Source organism: Diadema antillarum, unplaced genomic scaffold (genome assembly GCF_040938485.1).
Source record: "Diadema antillarum isolate AM-2024a unplaced genomic scaffold, OU_Dant_1.0 seq00001321_RagTag, whole genome shotgun sequence".
NCBI classification, from domain to species: domain Eukaryota; kingdom Metazoa; phylum Echinodermata; class Echinoidea; order Diadematoida; family Diadematidae; genus Diadema; species Diadema antillarum.
In genome coordinates this window covers 639247-662064 of record NW_027272092.1, presented here as the reverse complement: position 1 = coordinate 662064, position 22818 = coordinate 639247, and the positions used below count along the sequence as shown (strand labels likewise).

The 22818-nt window shown below is 39.0% G+C and overlaps 1 protein-coding gene across 4 annotated transcripts in view; it reads right to left on the bottom strand.

The window, feature by feature from the left end:
• Positions 1-569: 569 nt before the first annotated feature.
• Positions 570-22818, bottom strand: part of LOC139708246 (uncharacterized) — a 118517-nt gene continuing 96268 nt past the window's right edge. Inside the window, exons 10-19 of one of the 4 annotated variants that reach the window (XM_071620217.1) lie at positions 22264-22398; positions 19604-19703; positions 17773-19140; positions 16244-16333; positions 13035-13062; positions 11537-11639; positions 8727-8780; positions 3560-3656; positions 2575-2643; positions 570-1314 (exon numbers count right to left, since the gene is read on the bottom strand). In XM_071620217.1, the coding sequence (XP_071476318.1) occupies positions 1214-1314; positions 2575-2643; positions 3560-3656; positions 8727-8780; positions 11537-11639; positions 13035-13062; positions 16244-16333; positions 17773-19140; positions 19604-19703; positions 22264-22398 (2145 nt within the window). In that variant the 3' untranslated portion in view covers positions 570-1213. The remainder of the gene's footprint in view (positions 1315-2574; positions 2644-3559; positions 3657-8726; positions 8781-11536; positions 11640-13034; positions 13063-16243; positions 16334-17772; positions 19141-19603; positions 19704-22263; positions 22399-22818) is intronic. The other 3 variants (XM_071620219.1, XM_071620218.1, XM_071620220.1) reach the window with 3 other exon arrangements.

The window sequence follows — 22818 nt, the reverse complement described above, 5'->3', positions numbered from 1 at the left end:
CGAGCCAAAAGCGGGCCAATTCCCGATGTGGTCTAAAAGCAGAGCAAAACTGTACCAGAAGTTGGCATGTGAAGAATGCATGTAACATATATACATGCCATAATGGAAAGAGTTCATTTCTTTGTTCGGGACACCTGCAAGTACATTGTAGCTTCAGCGTGCCAGGTGAATGACCCTGTTGCCACAAAATGTGTGACCCCCTCTAAAAATAACTCATGTAACGCTCCACATCTGGCACAGTACACTACAGTTTGCATTGGTTCAGTTCGCTTTGGTTTTCTTTGCTTTCACTTTTGAGCGCTTGAACGCACCCAGAGATCAGTCAGACTTTCACACTTCTTCACTTGAACAGTGACCTGGAAATCTTCATCAACTTTAACAAAGGCAGAGAGGCCCTTGCACATCACACATTTTAGTCTCTGCAGGGACACCACTACAAACCAAAGTGATTTTCTCAAAACACTTGTAAATTTTACCAAATTTAGTTTTGCTCCTCCCACTCAACTGTACACTATTTGAAACTGCTATTTGATACTTGGGCATTGTGACCAGATTTTCTTTTTTTTTTTTTTTTTTTTTTGGGGGGGGGGGGGAAATAGTCACAAGTTTTGTTTTTGAGCCTGAATATGAAATAAGATTGAAAACACACAAAAGTTAATCCTTAAGAAGGGAAGAACAAGGAGTAGAAAGATTAAGTACGTCCAAAAGGAATTTCCGAGGATAGATCACACATATGAATGTAATTATCACGTAACATGTACTCAGCATTTACTCCTCTGCTACTTGTATGGATGCTATAGGAAGAAAACACTGATAAATAGTAAGTTATTGTCCAATCCACCCACAGCAAGATATACAAGACTGCAGTGTGTGCATTCCACAATGTTGAAAAAAGTCTGCACCAACACTACAAGCTGGGGATCAGTATTCAAGGATTTGTGAGTATAGCTGGCTGTGTATGAAAGACACATAAGCCATTCTTCGATGACATTAAGAGCGAAAAAGAGAGAAAGAGGGAGAGAGAGAAAAAGGAAGAGAGAGAGAGAGAGGGAGAGAGGGAAAGAATCAACAATACTACGGTACAAGAATTGTTGCAATATTTTGGTGGATCTGTCCCTCTAGTGTCAGTTGTGGGTACAATGTTCCCCTCTCTTCTTGGACGTCTTCATTTTTGTGGCTTGAGCGAAGAACACAGTTATAGACAGACTGGGTCTCATAAGTGGACCTGCGCACTGCGAACGTCGCTAGGTCGTAATGCCCATGTCCTGGGAGGAGATCGAGGCCTTCTCGGGTTGGCCACTCGCTTTGGATACCCTGGAATGTGGAGAACGACCAGACGTTTGAGAAGCGTATCAATCAGTGTACTTTTGATAGACTGTGAACTCTCACATTAAACTGAATTTATTGCCACTTCCAGTGAACTAGAAACAGTTCCCTGTTACTTACATAAACAGTTCCCTGTTACTTACATTCAGACATGGTGTATCACATACACATATAATGCAATATTTGCAAAGTGTAGAATTGCACTTGAAGTAACAGGACTGGTGTTTACTATGACTTGAACTATGTTTTGTATCCTTTGGTATCAATGCATCAAATGACATATCAAATATTTCACAATGTTTTTGTTTGTTGCAAAAATACACATAAGATAGCCTCCTGCAAGTTGCACCAAGCTGCATAAAATAATATGATCCAATGAAGGGAAATCACTAACTTTTCTCCCTCTTCCCCCCCCCCCCCCCCCAAGGATAATATCTAATTCTCAGTCCGATACTGTGGTTATCAAATGTGAATTCAATCACTTAATATCAATTGCCTAATAATTACCAATTTGAAAAATACATGGAGTATCTATACAGTACCTCATAGCTCTGATGTTGACAAAACCGTTTTTTTTTTTCAAATTCCTGTGAATTCATGCATAGGTTCTCACAATATTTTGTGATTCTTTTTTTATGACAATTCACATGGAGTCAGACATTAAATGAGACTATCTTTACAGGAGTGAGGTAATTTTCAAAGCATGTTTTAAAAGACTTTCTTCTTGTTTGCCCCATTACAGAAATCAAACAAACTAATCCCCAGTGACACATGCTCAAGTTTGCAACAGGTTTGCAAAAGGAGGTAGACTACCAATTAAAAATTTACCACAGAACAAGAGGACACACATGGAAACAAATAAATGACAAAACCTTTGCAACAACAATTTCATGCTTGGATCATGACTGAAAAACCCCATTAGCACCAATTCCATGGTTTCATGGCAGATCAACGTTATATTCCCAATACAAGCCACATTTGTGACATAAATCTGTTGCATCATAAATGGTTGTAACAGAATCCACTTCTTTATGGACATAATTTGATTTTTTCCCCTTTTTAAAAAACATATTCATGATTGCATTAAATAAAAATAAAGTGGAGGCAAATTACTGCTTCTGAAAAATGTTGCTTGTTTCTTGAGCAACCACAAAAACAATCAGAAAATAACTCAAAAGGCCTGGCGCTAAGGCTATGGTGTCTGCGGCAAAGCGTGAGGGTACTTGCGTGATGAAATGTCATACTTACCTATGTCTTGCTCCTTGTACATTACAGGTGCCTCCTTGTATGTCGGTGGGTAATCTTTGAGTGTTTTCTCTGTTGAGAGGCATTTTGCAGTGTACAACATAATAAAATGTGCTGTGTTAGACTTGGGCATATTTGTGATGGAAGCAGCAAACTTCAAAAACAACATTTAAAAAATGAAGTGAGATGTTCTGTTGCCAATATAAAGATATATAAGGGGAAACATTTAATAGGCCTTAATGCATTAAAAAACAGTGACTGTTAGTGCTGGTGATTATAATGCAGGGTTTGATATTTACCTTGAATTCTTATTTATCAGTTATTAGCTTTTATTTACGTTGCATCTTATGAAACCTTTCAGTTATCCTCATGGTATGAGATATTTCTTTTTTTTGATAATCTGTTACTTTGCTTGAAATTCACACATGCAAATGTTAGCTATGCTACAACCCCCTCCCTCTTTCATCAAATAATCTTGGTAAGTAGCCATATCTGATGCATGCACACTCTTCATTGATCGAGGGATCTGTATGTTAGCAACAATGTTGGATGAATTTAAGAAGGTCAAAAGGACACAGAATCATGAGCAGTGATGCACTCTTGTTACCATAGCAGTACAGTCATTATTGTTTGACTGGGATACCAATAGATAGAAACATTACCTTCCCGTAATTATATCAAGGTATCGTTTCCACGGCACATCATTTTACTGCTTTGAAGGGAGAACATGTTGGATGAGCAGTGAGTGACAGTGAGTAACTTCAAATTAAAATATTAAAACACAACAAAATTCTTGTCTTGTTTATGAACTTAGTTTTAAGTGAAGTGTCAGCAAAGCGCTATTTGTCAACAAAAGTATTTCAATGAGCATTTGATGTAAAAGTTCTTAACATGAGCTCTCTCTCTAACACTTAACATATATCAGCACAAACACTTACATAGACACACACACCCCACAGGAAAATACAAAGTCTGCTTGTGTACTCACCTAACAGTTCATTGATATTTGTGTGTTTGGCTGTAGTGTCTGCCTCTGATGGGTTGCCATGGCTACCACTTGCCTCAGGTTTCAGTACCTCACCAAGCTAGAAAGAACATGAACAAGAAAAAATCCTCTCAACAACACACACAAAACAATTGTACAACAATAAAAAGAAAAGGGGAAAAAACCACACCAAACAATTAAAATGTAAACCATGCCTCCCCCTCGTCCATATCCTTTGTAAGAATTTGTATCTTTTCTATTACTTACCTTCAAAATCCAACAGATCTTTTGCCTTGTTAAGTTGACCAATATGGTTAACTAAAAATTGTTCAATACAACTATACTTTCTTCTACAGTTTATATTGTAAACTACTGATCAGTGTTGAACCACTACATTATGAATAGATTCATACTATATCAAATATTATTCTCCTCTTTTTTATCTTTCCTTTGTTTAAAAATCTCTCGTTTTCACATTAAATAAAATGCACATTTTCTTGGACAACAGCAAAGATTCATGGTCAGCATCTACCATACAAGAAATGACAGTTTGTTTGTTTTTTTCTTACCAGCAGCAGCAATGTAACACTCACAGCAGGGCAATCAATTCTGATACCATATTCATACACATCATGATGAATTGTAAACTATTTTGCAAATGTGATTTCTATATTAGAGAAAATTTGTTTTTTCTTCTTCAAAGTGATAGAAATGCAATGACAGATAGAAACATGCAGACACATTCACTTAAAAAAAGAGAGAAATGTTTGCCTGTTGGTATACTAATACATCAATATGATTTTCTATAAATAGCTATAGAAGGCACTCTTGAATAGATGAATGAAAGTTTATATCTCTCACTTATTTCTTATTATCTAGTCCCTAAATATGTACATTACGGTGTAATAATTGTACTTCAAGAGGAAAATTTTTACAACAAGAATACAACTCTGAAACAACATATTCTCAACAATGCATACATGTACAAGGTGTCTATGCTTGATATTTTCACTTTAAATAGAGGTAATTGGAAGATATGACAAAGTAAGGATCAAGTTAGTACTCTCTGTGAATTTCAAAATTATCATAATTTGTGTGAACATGGCATTCGGTTCTTTACTGCGTGTGCCAACCTTCACCTCTGTCTCTGAAAATAGTACAGAGAAGTGGGAGAGAGTAAATCGAGTGTCAGCACGCAATTAGGCTTTCCTTTATCTGCACACTCCACCTCAAAAATGTCATTGGTATGATACATGATCAGGTCATCATTGGTAATTACAAGATTAATATGGCAGCCGCTGCATTAAAAATTCAGTATATTGACCGATTCTGTGACGCGCTATGTGTATTTTTGGCATGGGCAGCGCCATACTGGGTGTATCATCCGACCCCCCCTCCGCACTCCCCCACCCCTCTCCCCACATTAGCACGCGCGCAGAATGAAAAACTGCGTTAGCCAATGGGCGTCTCGTACTGAGTGCGCGAATGCTTGCTAGTGCGCGAACCTTTGTTACAAGTGCGTGATAAACATGTTGCCAGGGGGTGGGGGAGAGCAGGGGGGGTCGGCTGATACACACCGATACACCCACTATGGCTGCGCCCTGTGCCGTAAAATGTCTGCTGCCCTCAACGAACCCGAATCGGTCAATACACGTAATTAGTTGGCCAGTGAGCCAAGCAAATAAGTTACCAACAACTTGCTTGTTTCTGCCGATGGATCCCGGAAATTTCATGCCAATAGAGGCAACTACACACATCTTGAATAATTCATGGGAACAAGTAGGATTCTCCACTTTTGCCTTACTAGGAAGCAAAAAAAAAAAAAAAAAAAATTGAAGTTTGACCACATCAAAATGAAACCATGAATAAAAGCAAATTTCATAAATATTTTAAGGAAGTGCAATTCATCGGATTCACTTTCTGATTTTCTTGCATTCATCACATCCATTCAATGTAATTGCAGAAATCAGGGTTCCTCAACCACTTAGTCACCACTTAGTTTGCATGGTACATGAAAGAATTGAATGAAATGGTGTAGTTATAGGAAGAATGTATAAAACAGTTGGTGAATTACTTGAAACAGCCATTGCATAGCCCACAGAAAACTGCAATAAATACTCATGAATATGATTAAAAATGCATACTATTTGTTCTAAATTATATGGCGTGACTAAATAGAATACATCAGCTGTACCCATCTAGTGACTGATATCATACCAAAAAGCACCACATCTTATTAGCAGTGTCCACCTATACACAGAGACTTCAACCCCACACAAGCATCTCTGAAGTGGAAGATTCTATCCCACCCGGAACACCTAGCAAACTGGAACTCTGATCACTCGAACATGCACACAATAACATTTTAGCACAGTTACAAGTCATGAGCACAGAGTGCAACGTCCCTTTTGAGGAGTTCAGGGCCCATTTAAGGGGGACCCTCAACGTCCCTTGTGGGGAGTTCAGGGGCCTGTTTAAGGGCCCTCAAAACTTGAGGCTTTACGGGGGAGATGCTCTCTGGAGTTCTTTTAGCCTTATCTTTTAACATTCATGTATATGACCAAACTCTAAATATCTTTAATGGGAAGAAGCTAAATCTTGAGTGGAGAAAAATACACATCTTGTAAGATGGGAGATACATGGCCAGAGAGGGGGAAATTCACAATCAGCCAGGAGAGCAGGCTGGATATTGTCAGAAAATCACCTCAAAGTTGGTGTCTCTGCCTATATGATACATGCACCGTGGAATGTATTGTATCTGGACCACAAACTTGGCCTGTGCTTAAATCACATACAGTGGCGAATCCAGAGGGGGGAGCACCAGGCGCACGCCCCCTCTTTATTTTTGGTTAAAACAAACGAAATGAAAAGAAAAAAATGGGGGTGCATGCACCCCCCTTTAATTTTGCAAAGGTGCCTCCCCTTTACGGAATTCCTGGATCTGCCCCTGACAATGAATACTTTGGCTGGCAGCTTGTGAAATCAGGGGCGGTGATCATTCAAGGTCCCTATATTTGGCTGTATGATACTCCTACGAAACTGGAAATTGTGACATTTTATAGTTTGTGTGGTACACTCAAATTGCTGCCATGTGCAACTGAGTTGAGAGCGCAGTCCTCAGCCAAAGCCATAGTGCTACCAATGCCACAGAAGTGAACCCGCCGCAGAAATGACTCTTTCATCTATCTCTCTCCTTTTGAACACAAAGTCATCACTCTGAATGTTTATCTGACATACCTCATTGAGATGCTGATTGGTAAGTTTTGTTTTCTCAGTCTATATCATTTAATTGTTGTAGCATGCAAATATCCTGGAAACATCCCATTTGCCACAAAGGAAATATTCTGAAAATGTCATCAGAGCTGTAAATAACTTTTTGGAAAATGTTGTGAACACAAACTGATATAAGCCAGGAAAAACATATTATCCTCCTTGGTGGAGGTAACAAACAAACCAACAATAAGATTAATCAAAATAGTTACAGAAATTCAAACAATCACCATCAACTGGATGTTTATGTGTGTATATTACATGCCCAACTGACTTCAAATTTAATTTCTGCATCTAGTTTTCCTTTTTTAAATGCTGCTGAAGAGATCAGAGTTGACACGAATTGGCACAGGTAACAGACTTCATCTATCAATTTCAGAAAAATATTTTGCCAAGCCAGCCAGCTTTATCTCAATGACCTTCTAATATCAAACATGAGCACCACACTTTGTTTGTTCAGTGTATGAACCATCTTGGTAACAAGCACACTCTCAGTAGCATATTTTTGCTCGTGAGAAAGAGTCTGCTAATAGGGGTCTGGGCAGCCTAAGTGTATGTCTCCATGCATCTCATTAACAGTCACTAACTACACTTTTTTTTAGATACTTTGATGTCACTATAAAGTTGCTAACATTTCAGAAAAGTTTAACATTTTTAATGCAATTTAAAGGTCCTGTTTACCTTTGGGAACAGTGACTAAAAAAAATGAAGATATGACATTTAATGCATGTGTGTAGGTCTGTTGTACCACAAAACATCCTATCATGTAGAATATTTGCGATAAAGCCTAAAATATAAGGAAATACACTTGTATCTGTATTTTTCTCTATGAACAGTATCTGTATACGGTTTAGTCTGGAAACATTTTTATTATAACTACTGTTCACATTTTGCATATTTAACAATATTTAACATCCATTTTGCCAATTCAAATCTTTACAGTGGTTGTTTCTATCCCTACCTCACATTTCAGAACTATTTTAAAGCACTAATGCTGGGTTTTTGTTTCATCTGCAAATGGCAAATTATGCCTTAAATAGTCCAGAAGTCGGACAATACCAAACAAAGAAGCATGTTGATCTACAGCTAAGTAAGCCTATTGATGTTATTATAATGAACAAACTTTTGCATAAATATGTCAAATCACATGATAAATTATTTTCATTATTGAAATAAAAGTCATTGTATAGCAGTTGAAATGAGCGCAGTATAATAGTGAAGTTGTACATAGCTTCTTCATGACCGATCTTTTCAATCACAAACCCCCCCCCCCCCAAAAAAAAAAAACACTGGAATTTCCAAAGACCAGACATGTAACTGGAGTAATGGATAGTCACACATACATGTATGTATGCAGTAGATAGGAAGAATTGATCTATTCACATTTTATACTGGTAGACAAAAAGACAGCAGTTCATGGAATGAAATGACAGTTCAAGAAGTGTAGGATTTCACTGTGACAGAAGCAGGTTTGATAGAGTTTATGATAAGAGCATACTGGAAGTTCATCTCTGCTTGTTTGCTAAAATTGTAGTTCTGTTTGCTTGGCTTTTTTTCTTTTTTTTTACTCAATGGCTCTTGATTATTCAAACGATGTTGTGTTTTCTTTCTGTCAACTTTAGTGTTTGAGTTATATTACTTTCTTCTACTGTTTCTTTGTTCTTGATGTTGAAATCATACAAGGGGCAACATGTGACCTCTAATCACTTCTGTACAAGTTGGATGTCACACAGACAACAGAGTCTAAATGCAAACTGCACATGAAATCTTATGAGAATAGAGGGAGAGATTACTGGTTATATGATGATACTGTTGGTGAGTCTAGAGGCATTTTTGAGGCAGAAACTGCATTTTTATACTTGTGGATGGGGTGCAAAAGCCTTGTAAGGAGGTTATTCACCTTTGACCAAGAGAGACGCTGCTCGAACCAAGATGAAGTATGTGTGCGGTACACCTAAATATATTCATGCGACAAGCAGTGATAATGTCTGAAGGTTTGTTAGTAGTACAATGGAGACCTTCTAATGACTTTGAGAGCTACATATGTACAAGCGTAGGTATTATTGTGCACAGGCTATCATTTGTGATAAAATAAGTTTGCTGCTACGTATAAAGTACTCTACAATTGAAAATTCACAGTGATGATACATTCTATGCTGACATGAGAATTAAAAAATGATTGTAAAGATGGGTTAGTCCATGATATTATGCAATGCATATTAGTGTGTATATGAGTTTACACTAGAAGCTAGTCTCAAGTTAAAGACCCTTTGCATGATTTTGAACATCATGATTCTATATTTCTTCCTTCTGGCCTATTAAAAAAAAACAGAAAAAAAAAAAACAGCGAATAGTCGATGTATGCATCTGGGACTTTCAATCAACCCTACAAAAAATTACTTAATCACTTCATGGGAAAAATTAAAATGAGATTTCCAAAGAAAAGTACAAAGAGGTATGCTAAGGTAAATATTGGTAAGCAGCTATGTAGTGCTGTTTTGGTAGACAGTGACACCACATTTGCTCCGATGACAATTGCTCTGGTCTTATTTTCTCCAAGGACATAAGGTTAGGGGGTGTGATAGGATTTTACGTTTGGTTTGATGTGAGAATTAGGATAAGGGTTAGGGTTATGCTTGTGGGTAGAAATTACTCTGTATGTTTCGCTTAGCTTGCAGATATTCCATAGGAACGATTATCGTTGGAGCAAATGTCATGGAATTGTGTTAGACAAGAGCTATCTAGTTCCAAGGCACTATTGTGATAAGGTAGGTCTACTATACATGTAAAACTTCTTGCGAACTCAAGCTGGGGAGAAGTCGCATACTACTGTTCAAAATGGGCAGAACTTTGATTAAAAAACTGAAAGTAAAAAAAGACATTTTCCCTTTGCATGCTTTTTTCCTTTTACATCAGTTTTCCCCTCTAGGATCTGAAAGTGGAGGTGTGGATTACACACATTTGTGGGTTTTGCACCGGCAAATATGGTATGTCAAAAGTCTATGTTTAGTTGTCATATTCTGTCATACCAAGGCAGCAAATTACACAAAGAGCCGCATTTCCCATTAAAACATAGACATATAATTCTCCACCAAACCCAGCCATATAAGGCTCATTACCACCACATCATTAGTACATTAGTATTACACTAGTACAATCGTTATGTATGTGTTATTTCTGCTCACAGTCTACAGCATCCAGGTGGAATATGACACGAATGTGTAATAGCAACATGCCATGCCTACCCGCATCCATGGTGTATTTCGTATTTAAAATGAAAACCAGCTTCACGTGAGTACAAATACATGGTTAAAAAGATCTACATAGGAGAGATGATATTGTTACTCCGTTTCTACACTTCTTACACCAAAGACAATGGCAATGTAACTAAGCCTTACTCCCACAGAAGAGAAGAATGGTACTGGTTTTTTGTTTCCTCTTTTTTGAATGAATAGCAAGCATTAGAGTGTAATAGTGTGAAGAGCATAGGTACTACACCAGTCTCCAGAAAGAGGAAAGATCCAAAAGTGTGTATCAAATAGACTGGGTCTTACGCTCTTCCTGGAATGCCTGTCGGATTGTTTCTTGGCATTCACTCTGACTGATTCGTAAAGAGGGGCGGCCAAGGAGGCCGTGGATGCCCCCTTTTCCTTGTGCTTCTGGAGGGAAGGAAGGAGAGGCGGAGGAAGAAGACATCAACCAGCGGAAGTTTGTCCAGCCAAATGAATCTGACTCACCTATAGCTTTTACACCTACCGAGTTTGCTTAATTTGAAACAAGATTAGAGTGAAGCATCATTAGAATCACGTTTCAAATTAAGCATTCTTGCCAAATGAATGAAAACTGGAATCACTAAGGGTGATTTGAAACTTAATTCCAATCGTGTTTCAAATGACAGTTCTTCAGTCAAGTTTCGCCAGAATTAAGCAACGAAATTAGCGTAAGCAACGAAATTAGCATGTGAACATCGATCACATTGATTGATACCGAACACCAGTTATGTTTTGGGGGGCACAGATTACAGTGACCTTCCAAACATTCTCCCAGAAAGGAGGCTCAAGAGTGATTGATGGGAAATTGAAAACCGATTGTGTAAACGGACAATGGTTCCAATCGTAATTGCAATCGTGTTTGTAATTCAGCATTCAAATTAAGCACTCTTGGTACGTGTAAAAGCACGGTACGTCACCCAGGACAATTCATATGATCCTCTTTTCTCTTCTTGTGATGTGTGTGTGTGTGTGTGTGCGTGCATACTTTTGCTTGAAATTTGCTTCAAATGATTTGGCACTTTCTACATACAACGTTCACCTACATCCGGCCCTACATTACCTACATGAAGTTACATGATGAAACTACATAAAGTAAGCATAAAGAAAATCGATTTTGACCTGCAAATCAAAATGTATCATTCCTTGCTACTGTCTATGCAGCAATGCTCTGTTAGCTTGTCAACCCCAAAATGTCATTCTGATGGCTTCAAGCGACTGGTAAATACAACTAGACTCTTTCATCGATCATACCTGCAAGTTAGCACTGCTGCATCAATTGATCATTGCCAAAGACATTTGTTATGAAGCTAAATCAGCAGCCTAATAACGATACTACCAGAGGAACACAAAAAACGAAGATGAGATGGTGGTGGTGATGGTGGGGGTGTTTTATTTCTGTTGATGCTGTTGTTGTTAAAAGAAACGAAAAAATAGTTACCCTTTTAAAGAGGCCTCTGGTGTTGGTAGCAATCTTGGCTTGCTGCTGGCCAAAGATGTCCTTTGAGCTGGCTACCGTCTGCTTCAACATGTTCGTCAACTTCCTGTTCGCAGAACATAATGGTGAAAACACACAAAATGCATCAAAACAACAACCAAACCTTATTAAAGCCTACAGCGACAAAGCAAATAACAAGATAATCCAAACATCTGTACATTCATGACAAATATCGAGAACACGTTCATGCACACAAAGAAAACATGACAGAATTGTAAAAAGAGATTCCAGTAAAAATAAGGGGTTGTCTTCACCTCAGCACATTACCTATACTGAAATCTAGCATTGCGATCAAAAACCTACACATCACGGAGCAAGTATGGTGTCAAGTTGGTTTTGGAAGTTCCTCTTCAACACTTACAGTACTTCTTCCATAATATTCTTAACTAATTCATAATTTATGTTTGCATGTCACACACATAGAAGTAATCTTAGGGAGTTTTAAATACCAATGTCCATGTTTGCACAGAGAGATAAATGTAAACATGTTATTTCATTTCCTGGCTCAATATATATAAATTAGAACAAAGATAAAATGTCATTCTACTTCCTTGTGTGTTTGGTCTCCTTTCAACTAACTATGATACTCCAGTAACAAAATCACTTGATCATTCTCATTTAATACTATTAAAGCTAACATAGGCTACAATAAGAAATTAGAGCCTCCTCCTTCCCCTATTCAAAGATTAAAAAAAAAAAATCTTGGTTGTCAGTTTACAGAACTTTTTTTCTGCTTTATCGATAAAGTATCATGACTAAAAGCATGTTCTCTCTGATTTCATACACATCGCACAGGTAACATTTCCTTCATATGTGACAAATACCTATTTTAAAAACAAATCTTTAACACAAAATTGGTAAGTGAGAAACCAAGAAACTTTGTAAGTGATTTTATCATAATAATGGCTGTGATAATTCTTCTACGAATATTTTCTAGAATATTGTTCTACTTGGTGTTAAAAAGAAAAAGTGTGTATAAAGCAATGGGAAGATGGCAATTCACGTTTAACTGACTTGGACAGTCTCTGTCACAATCGCATACACAACATAGACAAGTAATGATGTCATAGTCAAATGTCTGTTTCAATGACTTTCATATAAAGATAGACCACACAATCATTCTCTTATCAGAGCATCTGCATCTATGACCACCCTCCTCCCATAATCTTAACCAAAGTCATTGTGGTAAATTGTGCATTATAAGTACCCTGTATTATTATTACTATCATTATATTTCTGAAACAATCTGAAGCTAGTGATGCTAACTTTTTGTCCCTTACTTCACAGCAAAAACTGGAAATCAAGTGAAAATTATCCCACCACTGATTCTAGTTTGGACTGATTTTCTGCTTGTAGAAATTTACTTTATTTCTTCAAGGCAACTAGAAAATGTAATGGACTACAGCATTGTATTTGCTACAGAAAATAAAAAGTGGCTTACCCTCCAGCTGATGGAACCTTTTCATCATCTGCCACAAGAGAAACAAAAAGAATGCATGTGTTAGGACATATCTAAAAAACATTTCCTGTCAATATCTGATGTCGTACTACAGACAGCAGACATATTTTGTCTAAAAATCACAATGTTTTACTGAACTTTGAGGAAGCTTGATTCATGCACATGCTGCAATCAGAATTGCTGCAAGGCGACATATATAAACTGCATACATGTACCTGCGCACGCAGGGACTGAAACATCTGTAAACATGCACATGCATGTGAACACACACACACTACCCACGCAATGCTGTCTTTTGGAGTTACATGCAGACTTTGATTTGTAATCTATGGAAACTTATGATTATTCCTTTCAAAACAGCACAGCATGAAATCAAAACTACATGTATGACAGTGTCACTCTTCGTTTGAAAACATTTGTGTACAAACTGTAAGTAGTATATTTAAAGAATTTATATAATTACACTGACTGCTTTAATCCATACAAATATTCAAATACAGAACAACTGCACATATCTTCAGCGCTTGTACATTCTGTTGAACTACATATTCCATGAAGAACAAATTTCAAGTGCATCGAGACTTCCTCAAACGCAAGATGATCTTGACATAAAGGGCTTATCTTGTCGCTTTCACAACACGAGGCCACTGGCATAAAATGGTAGGTAAGAATGACATTACACGTATCATTAAAGAGCATACACACATGGTTAGTTGGCCCATTAATTCTCCAAACCAGTTGCGTGGTTTGGTGCTGTTTCTTTTTATTGGTATTTCTACTACAGCCACAGCCACATTGTGCAAACTATGAGTAGTTTGCTTCTCGACAGCTTTCAGAAGTTTGAGCATGTGGACCCCAGTACAAACAATACTATGTGTAGTTTCAGTGATACAAAATTGCACAGTGTAACTGTATCTGTAGTTTTGGTCTGATCTCTATAAGGCATGCTCTACACAGGCAAACACTGTGCATCCTCCCTGAAAGTACAAAATGCAACCCCGTAACAGGCTAAAAAAAAAAAAAATGCAATATGTGCATAAACAACATACAAGAACTAGTATTCTGTCACACACTACTAAAAAAAGTAATAATAATTTTGCAAGAAGTGAAAATTTCCCTAGTTCATGCAGGAAGATTTGTGGTAAGTTTTGCTGGTGAATTCTTCAGAGGTTTGTGGTCACACTTCCCAAAGTATGTACGTGATGCAAAATACTGGGTAGTTGCAACTACGCATAATTTGACTGCGCCTCATTCATCACATTGAATAAGGCCACGAGCTAGCTAGGAACGGCATGTCAGAGTATATGGTACAAACGTGGTCAGGTGATATAGCCCATTAACTCTCAAAAAACACAGCTTTGAGGTTTGTTGCTGTCTCTTTTTCTTGTGATTTTACTATTTATTGGCACTTGTTTTTATTTTATGAGATTAATCATTCATTGCCAGTATTTCATAGGGTAGAATTAAAATTCTCTTTTATTTGAGCTCTGTTAAATGGACATTCTGTATTTATGTTGCAGAATTATCAACCTCCTTGAAATGTTTAAACTAAAAAATATATATTGTTTTCCATATGTGACTTCATTAACCCCATTAGTCTCCTTATCTAGCAACGGTGGCACCAAGACTTTAAAGACTGATAACCTTGGCATACATTGTCCAATTTCCCTCAAACTTTTCACTGATGTGTTTTAGTAATATTGCTGTAATCACTTAATCCACATAGATTATATATTAGGGTTTCACTCCCCTTTTGCAGTAATGAATTCAACCAGTTTCACCTGGTACTTTTTCAGTACAGCACAGATTGACAGCAGGATTCAAGGTTGCCAATTTGATGAGGAAGAGACAATGATTTCTGCAGCAAAATAACTGTAGTATCTGATGGGTTAAAGGGATTGTATAGTTTTGGTTCAGACCTAATTTCAGGTTCCTAACATTTTTTGGTAAGATAATGAGAAACCTCTTATGAAATATGAAAGAGCATGTAATTCCATTTATGAGGAATTTACATTCATTTGATGAAAATTGGTTTTGAAATGGCTGAGATATCCAAATCAGAGCGATTCTAATAAAGTGTGGGACCCACTTTTTATTATGACTGCTTTGTTTTACTTTGTTTTTGGATGTCTCAGTCATTCCAAACCTGACTTGCATCAAATAAACTTTGAATTCCTCTTAAAATGGTATGCTCTGTATTGTTTCATACATGTTTTCTTGGTATCTCTCAAACATACAAAGGGCTTTGTTTGACAGTTTGAAGGAGCAGAAACCAACTGTGTCAATCTGAACTTCATCGAGAGGAAGATGAGACAAAGCCAGAGTTTCACATTTTATACACAGTCTACTTGAAAGACCAAGGTCAAAGGAAATATGCTTTGCACATTTAACAGTAAAACTCAAGACCTTCCTCCACGCTCAATTTCTGGTCTGTGTTGCATTTGGCAGCGGGTGTACAACCAGAGCCACACAGAAAGCGGAAATATTGCATGAACTGGAGGAAATCTCGCTGAACGCTTGAACTCTAGAAACATATTTCCTGCATTATTCTTTTTTTACTTTCTTGAGAAACAGATAAAGCGCAGTGAACAATGGAAAAGAGCAGACAAACTGTTTACTGTCTATGGAGAGCATTTCAGACAGTGGCAAAATTGGGCTCACAGCAGCTTTTGCTTTATTCCCAGACAGTGAAATGCAGCCAAGATCGATATACAGCCCCACTAACATTAAGATCAGGAATCCATTAAAGTACTAAAAAGAATCGTTACCAAATGGCGCTAAAAATATCCCTCTTTTACATCAAAATCAATCTACAAAATGTACATGTACCTCCAAGCATAACTGACATTGGTGATGGTTTTACTCTGTAGAATATTATTTCTAAAGATTGAATATTGTGGCAGCATTGGCGAGTCATCAACTTTGTCACAAAGAACTTGTTTCTCCTAAATGTATTCTGTGATGATTGCAAACAAGAGTTTATAACTTGGACAGCATTGCATTCAGATGTTTCCTGGCATGTATGTGTTTGGGGATGCCAACTTTCCTTACACTACTAAGCCTGGCATCAGGAAAGCCTGTGAGCAAGCATCAAGGGCCAACTCAAAGAAGAGCCTGGGCCGAACTTTGATACACTCTTGACAAGTTCATCAAAGGAACACTTCTTGCAGCAATCTGTTCATCTAGCTTACCGCCTGCCAGCTGGTAGGACTCCGCCGTTCTGACCGGCACCGTGGGTACATCTTCGTCATCGTCATCCATGCCATCTCCTCGTGGGGGTACTGCCAAGGATGCAGTGCAGGTTGCCATGGCGAGAGAAATTTGGACAATGACATTAGAATGAGAAAATGGCGAAATTTGGACAATGACATTAGAATGAGAAAATGGCGGCAAGTGAAACAAGGTGCTTGGCTGAAGTCTGGTCCATACCTGAGCACAGCTCAGACAGTAAAATATTGCTTCAGAGTTAATGATTGCTCAGCCTACTGGTTTTATTGGTGACATTCATTTGCGATACATTCAAGAAAGATTCTAAATTCAGGTATCAAAGCATCTGAATGAATTGTCACCGCATGATCAAACCCAGATGTAAACATGTCACCACAAGAGGGCAGTCTAAGACATTATTTTCAATGACTGGGTGATGCGCAGAAGTAAAGGTCATTTCTCTTTTCATGACACCTAATTCTGCATACAGAACACTACAGCCTGTAATACAAACACCAAGTACATGTACATGGTAAGAAGCTATTATTGTAGCAAATGTCATCCTTATCTGTCTGTTTCCATCCTTTTTTTTTGCCACAAAATTTACTTCCTTATATCATAAATATCATTCATTGTTTCACTGATGATTGTTCCAGTATGACTGTTCCAAATTCCACCCTTCTTTTGTTTTGTTTTTGTTTTGTTTTGTTTTGTTTTTCCTGGCCAGAGAGGGGCAAGCCTTTTGTTGATGACTGAGAGCTAAAAGTTGCAGTCATAATCAAATCAAAATGATGCCTCCTCTTAGTTATTGTTAGGAGCATGGAAAGTTGTTTTTATTGTTGTCAGCCCATTCCATACTGAATTCTGAAATGCCCATAGACTTAATACGCAGGCCACCAGTTTCCCGTACGGAATGGGTTAACATTAAGTTAGGTACACTTGCTAGCATCAAATCTACAGTTGGATAATTTTTCTGCCACACTGCCATGTTTTCAACAAGTTTCAGCCACTTCAGCATAGCCTAGAAGAATGCAGGACTGGTGTAACTATGTCACTGTTTCACTCAAACTGAGGGAATACTTCTATTCATCTTTTCTTTTTTCTCTCTCTCTCTCTCTTACAGATTCAACTTAAGGAAGGGCATGGAAAATGATCAAGATTTTTCAAGGAAATGAATGCCTCTGAAACATCTTGACTTTCAAATTGTAGATGTCGTAAAATGCTTCTCTCCTAAATCAGTTCACCTGACAGTGATTTTACAAGAGGCAAGTTAAGCAATTCATTCAAATGGAAAGGCATTAATTCATTCGCATCATCAGTTATACATGACAAACGAAAGCATGTTCAAGGCTTGACTCATTTGACTTGGTGGAAAATTATATGTGCCACACAAGTATGAATAAAAGAAGAGGATGAAATAAATAGCTGATGACTTTGCAGATTGGGCAGAAATATTTCCAAGAATTTGAATTAAAAGTATACTAGTCTACTAAACAATGTGTTTGCTCCATACCTCCAATGGGACCAACACCACAGTAAGTACCATCTACATCATTGAACGGGTCAACGCCAGGGTCAGGCGCTCCGAAACCCACGAGGTCGTAGTCACTGTCGTTGCCTACGTAGCTTTCCCCTCGTTTGGGCTTCTCCGGTGGTTTGTGCTGATCAGAGACGCCTGATGACCTCAAAGCAGCTTTGGGTGCATTGACCGGTGCACCTGTGACCTCCGAGTACGCCTCGGCATACGCCGAAGATTGGGATAACTTCTGATGTCCCTCCTCGCTCTTCAGAAGCTGCTCCAACTTGCTCTGGGGCTGCTGCACGTACGCGTACTCCATGGCGTCTGAGCTGCTCTTACGCGGCGCCCTGCCGTCGGCACCGCCAAATGACGGGACCGAGCCATTTGAGAGTTTTCGGCTAGAGTCCGTCTTCCTGCGCACAATGTTGGTCTCTTTACTACTGTCCATCTGTGAGGTAGGAGAACCCCTGACATTCCTCTCACTGGGCATCTCAAACATGTCCTTTTTGTCCGGCGGTGGACTGAAGTGGACTTGTTCATAGTCGTGGTGGGCTCTGACGATCACTTGCTCGTCGCCGCTGGATTTGGCCAGGGAGGGTTTGGGATTGGCCGGAGGCCTCGGTGGTGGCTGGGAGGGTCGCTCACCCTTCCCTCCTTTGATGATTTTGGCTGCACCGTGACGTATTCCTGGTGAGCTTGAGCTGTCGCCACTCTCAGATTTACTCTTCTCCAGCAGTCTCGCTGGTTTGGTGGGCACCTTCAGGGCCTCCTTCTTCTCTGTGGGCTTCAGGGCCTCTTTGCCCACCCCTCTGGATGCCGGATTGGAGTCCTGCCTGGTGGCAAACATCTTACCCGCGGGGTTTGTCGTCGCACTGGTCCCATCCACGCTCACCGATCTGTCGGGCGCCGCCCTGTGCCCAACTTCCACTGATGTGGGTTTGATGGGTAGCGACGGCTTCACTTTCCCAGGTTTCCCAGCTTTTTGAGGTTTGGACACAGTGGGCTTTGCAGTCTGGGGAAGCTTAGGCTTAGTCTGTCCCTGTGTCTGAGAAGCTGGATTTTGTGCGGAGGATGCCGAAGTTGGGGGCGCCGGCTGACCAGCACAGTCGGACTCGATATCCTTGAAGGCTAGCAGGGTGGACTGGAAGCTGTTCTGGTACCGTGCATCAGGGCTCTGGCGAGGCTTGCCCTGGATGCCCTGTTTCCCTACTCCATCTTGCGTCGGTTTGGAAGCTTCTGGAGTAACGGACCCGATATGATAGTTTGCGTAGGTACTTCCATCAGGGCTGTCGTTGCCTCTTGATGGCCTGGATGGAGCGGACGGTAGTTTTGGCATGGCCGGTGCCTCCGCATCCATTGAAACTACAAACAGAAAACAATGTACAAAATTACAAGAGGAAGGCTGGTTGCTAGCTTCGCCTGAAAAAAAAAATGCATGTTAGAAATACATGACCAGCTGAAACGGAATTTGTCATTGATTGTGCTAATCATGTGAAACAAGATGTAAATGCAAGGGGTAGGAAGCCTCATTTTGTTTTGTCACTCTGGGCTGTAGTGGATAGTGGTGTGAGAACTTGGTCCCTTGAATAGCAGTATTAACACTGGTGAGGCTCTCTGGCTATACAAGATTGAGGTTGTTGAATTTCTATCAATGTAATTACGATGATTATATTGATGATGGTGATAATGATGGTAATAGAGAAGTAGCAGTAGTAGTAGTAGTAGTAGCAATAATAATAGTAATAACAACTATATGAATGATAATACAAATAATACTGAAAATATAATCATCATTCCTACCAACCTTTATTGTTATTGTCCTTACCTCCTTTCGATGTAATGTTGCAGTTGACATAGTTGTGGCTCTGCGAGTCCCGCTTTTCTCCCGCTGAACTCTGGCTGGGTGGCTTGGGGGGCATCCTCGGCTAAGGGCAGCAGTGAGGGAAAGGAAGACACAGGTCAAGAAATGGATGAGTGATACGGAGCTCCAACACATCTCCCAGCAGAAACCTTTTGATTCTATTATTACACATACAGCCACGAATACACACGTCTTACATGTATACGTATATGTAGACATGATTATGTAAAGCATCAATTTGAGAAGAGTGTGATTTAAAGGGGGCAAAATAGTCATGGCGTCTCATTTAAAAACTTCTGTAATTTTGTCACAAATGCAATGATATTCTTACCGAATTGCACAAATGATGCAGACATACATGTAGACCAACTTCACATTTGCTAAGAAAGTTTGATTTCATGGCTGCATATTCTTTTCATTTCATAGGGTGTATGTATGATAGCAGAGCAAATTTCACCTGCAGTTGTATTACTGCCTCAGTAAAAAGTTCCTGTTTCAAGGGAATGCACATCAGTGCATGCATCCAAGAAGGCCAGTCTCAGCCATTCCACTTGGACTGTGTCTAGACTGAACAGTTGTAATCATAATTTTATTTTACATGATATGAATAAAATCTTAGTTTGTGTGCTATGGTGTAATTGTCCCTGTGTGCTACATTATTCTGTTTAACGCAAAACATGGGCACTTTTGGAAATCATTCTTCTGTGTGTGTTTCTTTTTTTTTTTCAAAGCCATGTAACTCTTTACTGAAGCATTTATGCTACAAAGCACTGTCAGCAACATCATAGAGTAAACTTCTGGCTTTGATGTGATGTGAATTTGTTGACAAAGTTATACTGGCTAAATGGCCAGTGTTCAAAACAAATCAGTTCATGCGTGGTTGTGCAGTTGAGCAAAATATTCAAAGTTGGCATGCCGTTGACTGAGTTGGGCATGTAAACATGGCACACAAATAGACCAATGGCAAGGTTTTTGGCAACTTCAAATGGAAATGAGCACTAATTCATAACCTGTTTTCAAAGGCAGTGGCTACAGAGTACAGAATTGTGCTCACACAGAAATGCTACTCAATTTCACTGCCTATCAAAATTCAAGTAAAAAAAAAAAATTACTGGGCACTTGCCAACGCAACACATGAGCACATGAAATGGATTAACTGCTAATCGCGGTGCACACAGCTCGCGAGTGGCAATCAGCACGAACCCATTTGGTGCGAGCTGGGAGTGCAATCCCCAGTGTACACTATAATGACCCGGGGTCAAGGGTACAGGGCATGGGGGGTGAGTGCCAAGTCACCAGATGGCCTGGTTCCAGCTTTGAACCCTTTCTCTATGAAATTTTCTGTTTTTCTTCTTTTCCCCTCTTCCTTTCCCCCCTTTTCTCTCTATATCTCTGTCTGTCTGTCTGTCCATCTGTCTGTCTGACCAAGAAAGGTTGCACTGCCAGAGAGGGGACTAATTACACTGACAGCCAGAAATGAATCATTCTCGACTTGTATTCATTTGACTGCACAGGAAGCAGCATTGCGCTGCTTAACTGCAATGTGACATTGACTCCTGTTCACATTCTTTCAACAACACAAGTAATGTAAGCCTGTAATGTCATTCATGATTATCACCACACACAGGTGTATTCAGTGAGGGTGAAAGACACGCCAATATCGATAGCAAGGCACCGAAATAGATACAAAGTAAATTTAGTACTCTGTCACTCACTACTCTAAACCTGGAATAATTTGTGGTGTGGATTTTTCATTGTGAACCACAATGTATACTGTATGATCTTGCACCCCCTCCCCCCCCCAAAAAAAAAACACACAAAAACACAAAAACAACAAAATTCAGGTATTTTAGGAGATACTAAGAGGTGTACCAAAATACTCTCAGCTACAAAAATACAGATAAGTGAAGTTCACTGAAATAGTCCCAGGGTGAAAAACTGATCGTGTGAATGTTTCCTCTTTTACATTATCAAAATGAACATGATTCAGCTCATAGGACATATTTTTGAACTAAGTACAATGTACATGATCATACCTTCATCCATAGATTGTCTACTGTCGACAAACCAAAATGGTTTCTCTGTCACTATGCTGGCTGTTAGTCATGACCACATAATTTAAGTTAGAAATTGTCCAAGTCCCATGCAGCCATATTTGACACATAAATTTGAAGAAGTATTACTGTATACGCCATATATTTGGCGAGTCTAAATTTTCGCGAATCGGGAATTCCCAACGATTTTGCAAGTGGTTAAATTTGCGATCGTGGAGTCCTGTACTGGACGGAGAAGTGTACACATGTATGTCATATACACATCGAGATCAAAGTCAATATTTTCGAGTGTCTTCAATTTTGCGAACAGCTCCTGATTTCGCGAAATTCGCAAAAATAAAAACCTCCCGAAATATTCGGCATATACAATGTACAGTATTACTAATGATATCAGCTCTAATAAAAATTGCCTTGCACAAGAAGAAACTGAATTGAAGGCATGTAAATCAAATATGACACACACCTACACCCCGATTTCATATTTGTCGTTGTTGCATGTATTGCATTTACTTGCAGCATCTAGTTCACAGAAGGAAACATTGGTTTAGCCTGTCAGGAATGTTGCGATACCTGTTCAACGTGGTGGTCGTGTCTGAGTTGCACATTTTCGTAGTTGTGGCCGAAGTCGTCCTTGCTCTCTGGCTTGATACCGAGGGCGTTCTGGAACAAAGTGACCACCGCCCTGTGCACCAACTCGTACTGATTCTAAGAAGTCATACAATATCAAGAAAAGGAAAAAAATAACAACAAAGAGAGAAAAAGACAGAGTGTAAGAATGATGATAATTTGTTTTCAATTTTGTTGCTGTTGTTTTTAATCACAGGCTGGAATAGCAAATATTTTCTGCTCTATAGTGAGCAAATACACATATATTTGAATAGGATATAAAAGGCCCCGAGCAATAAAATGAGTTCCGATCTCATTACTGTAAAACATGATATATTCGCGGCATGAATTTTTCTCGAATTGGAGCTGACAGCCTTTTTTGCGGCATGAAATTTTCACAAACTCCCACTGGCATTCAATGCATATAGTGTAGACAAGATTTGCATGCATTTTAATTTTGCAAATCTTGGCGCTCGAGAAATAAAAATGTACGGAACATTCTTCATTTCACAGAAATAT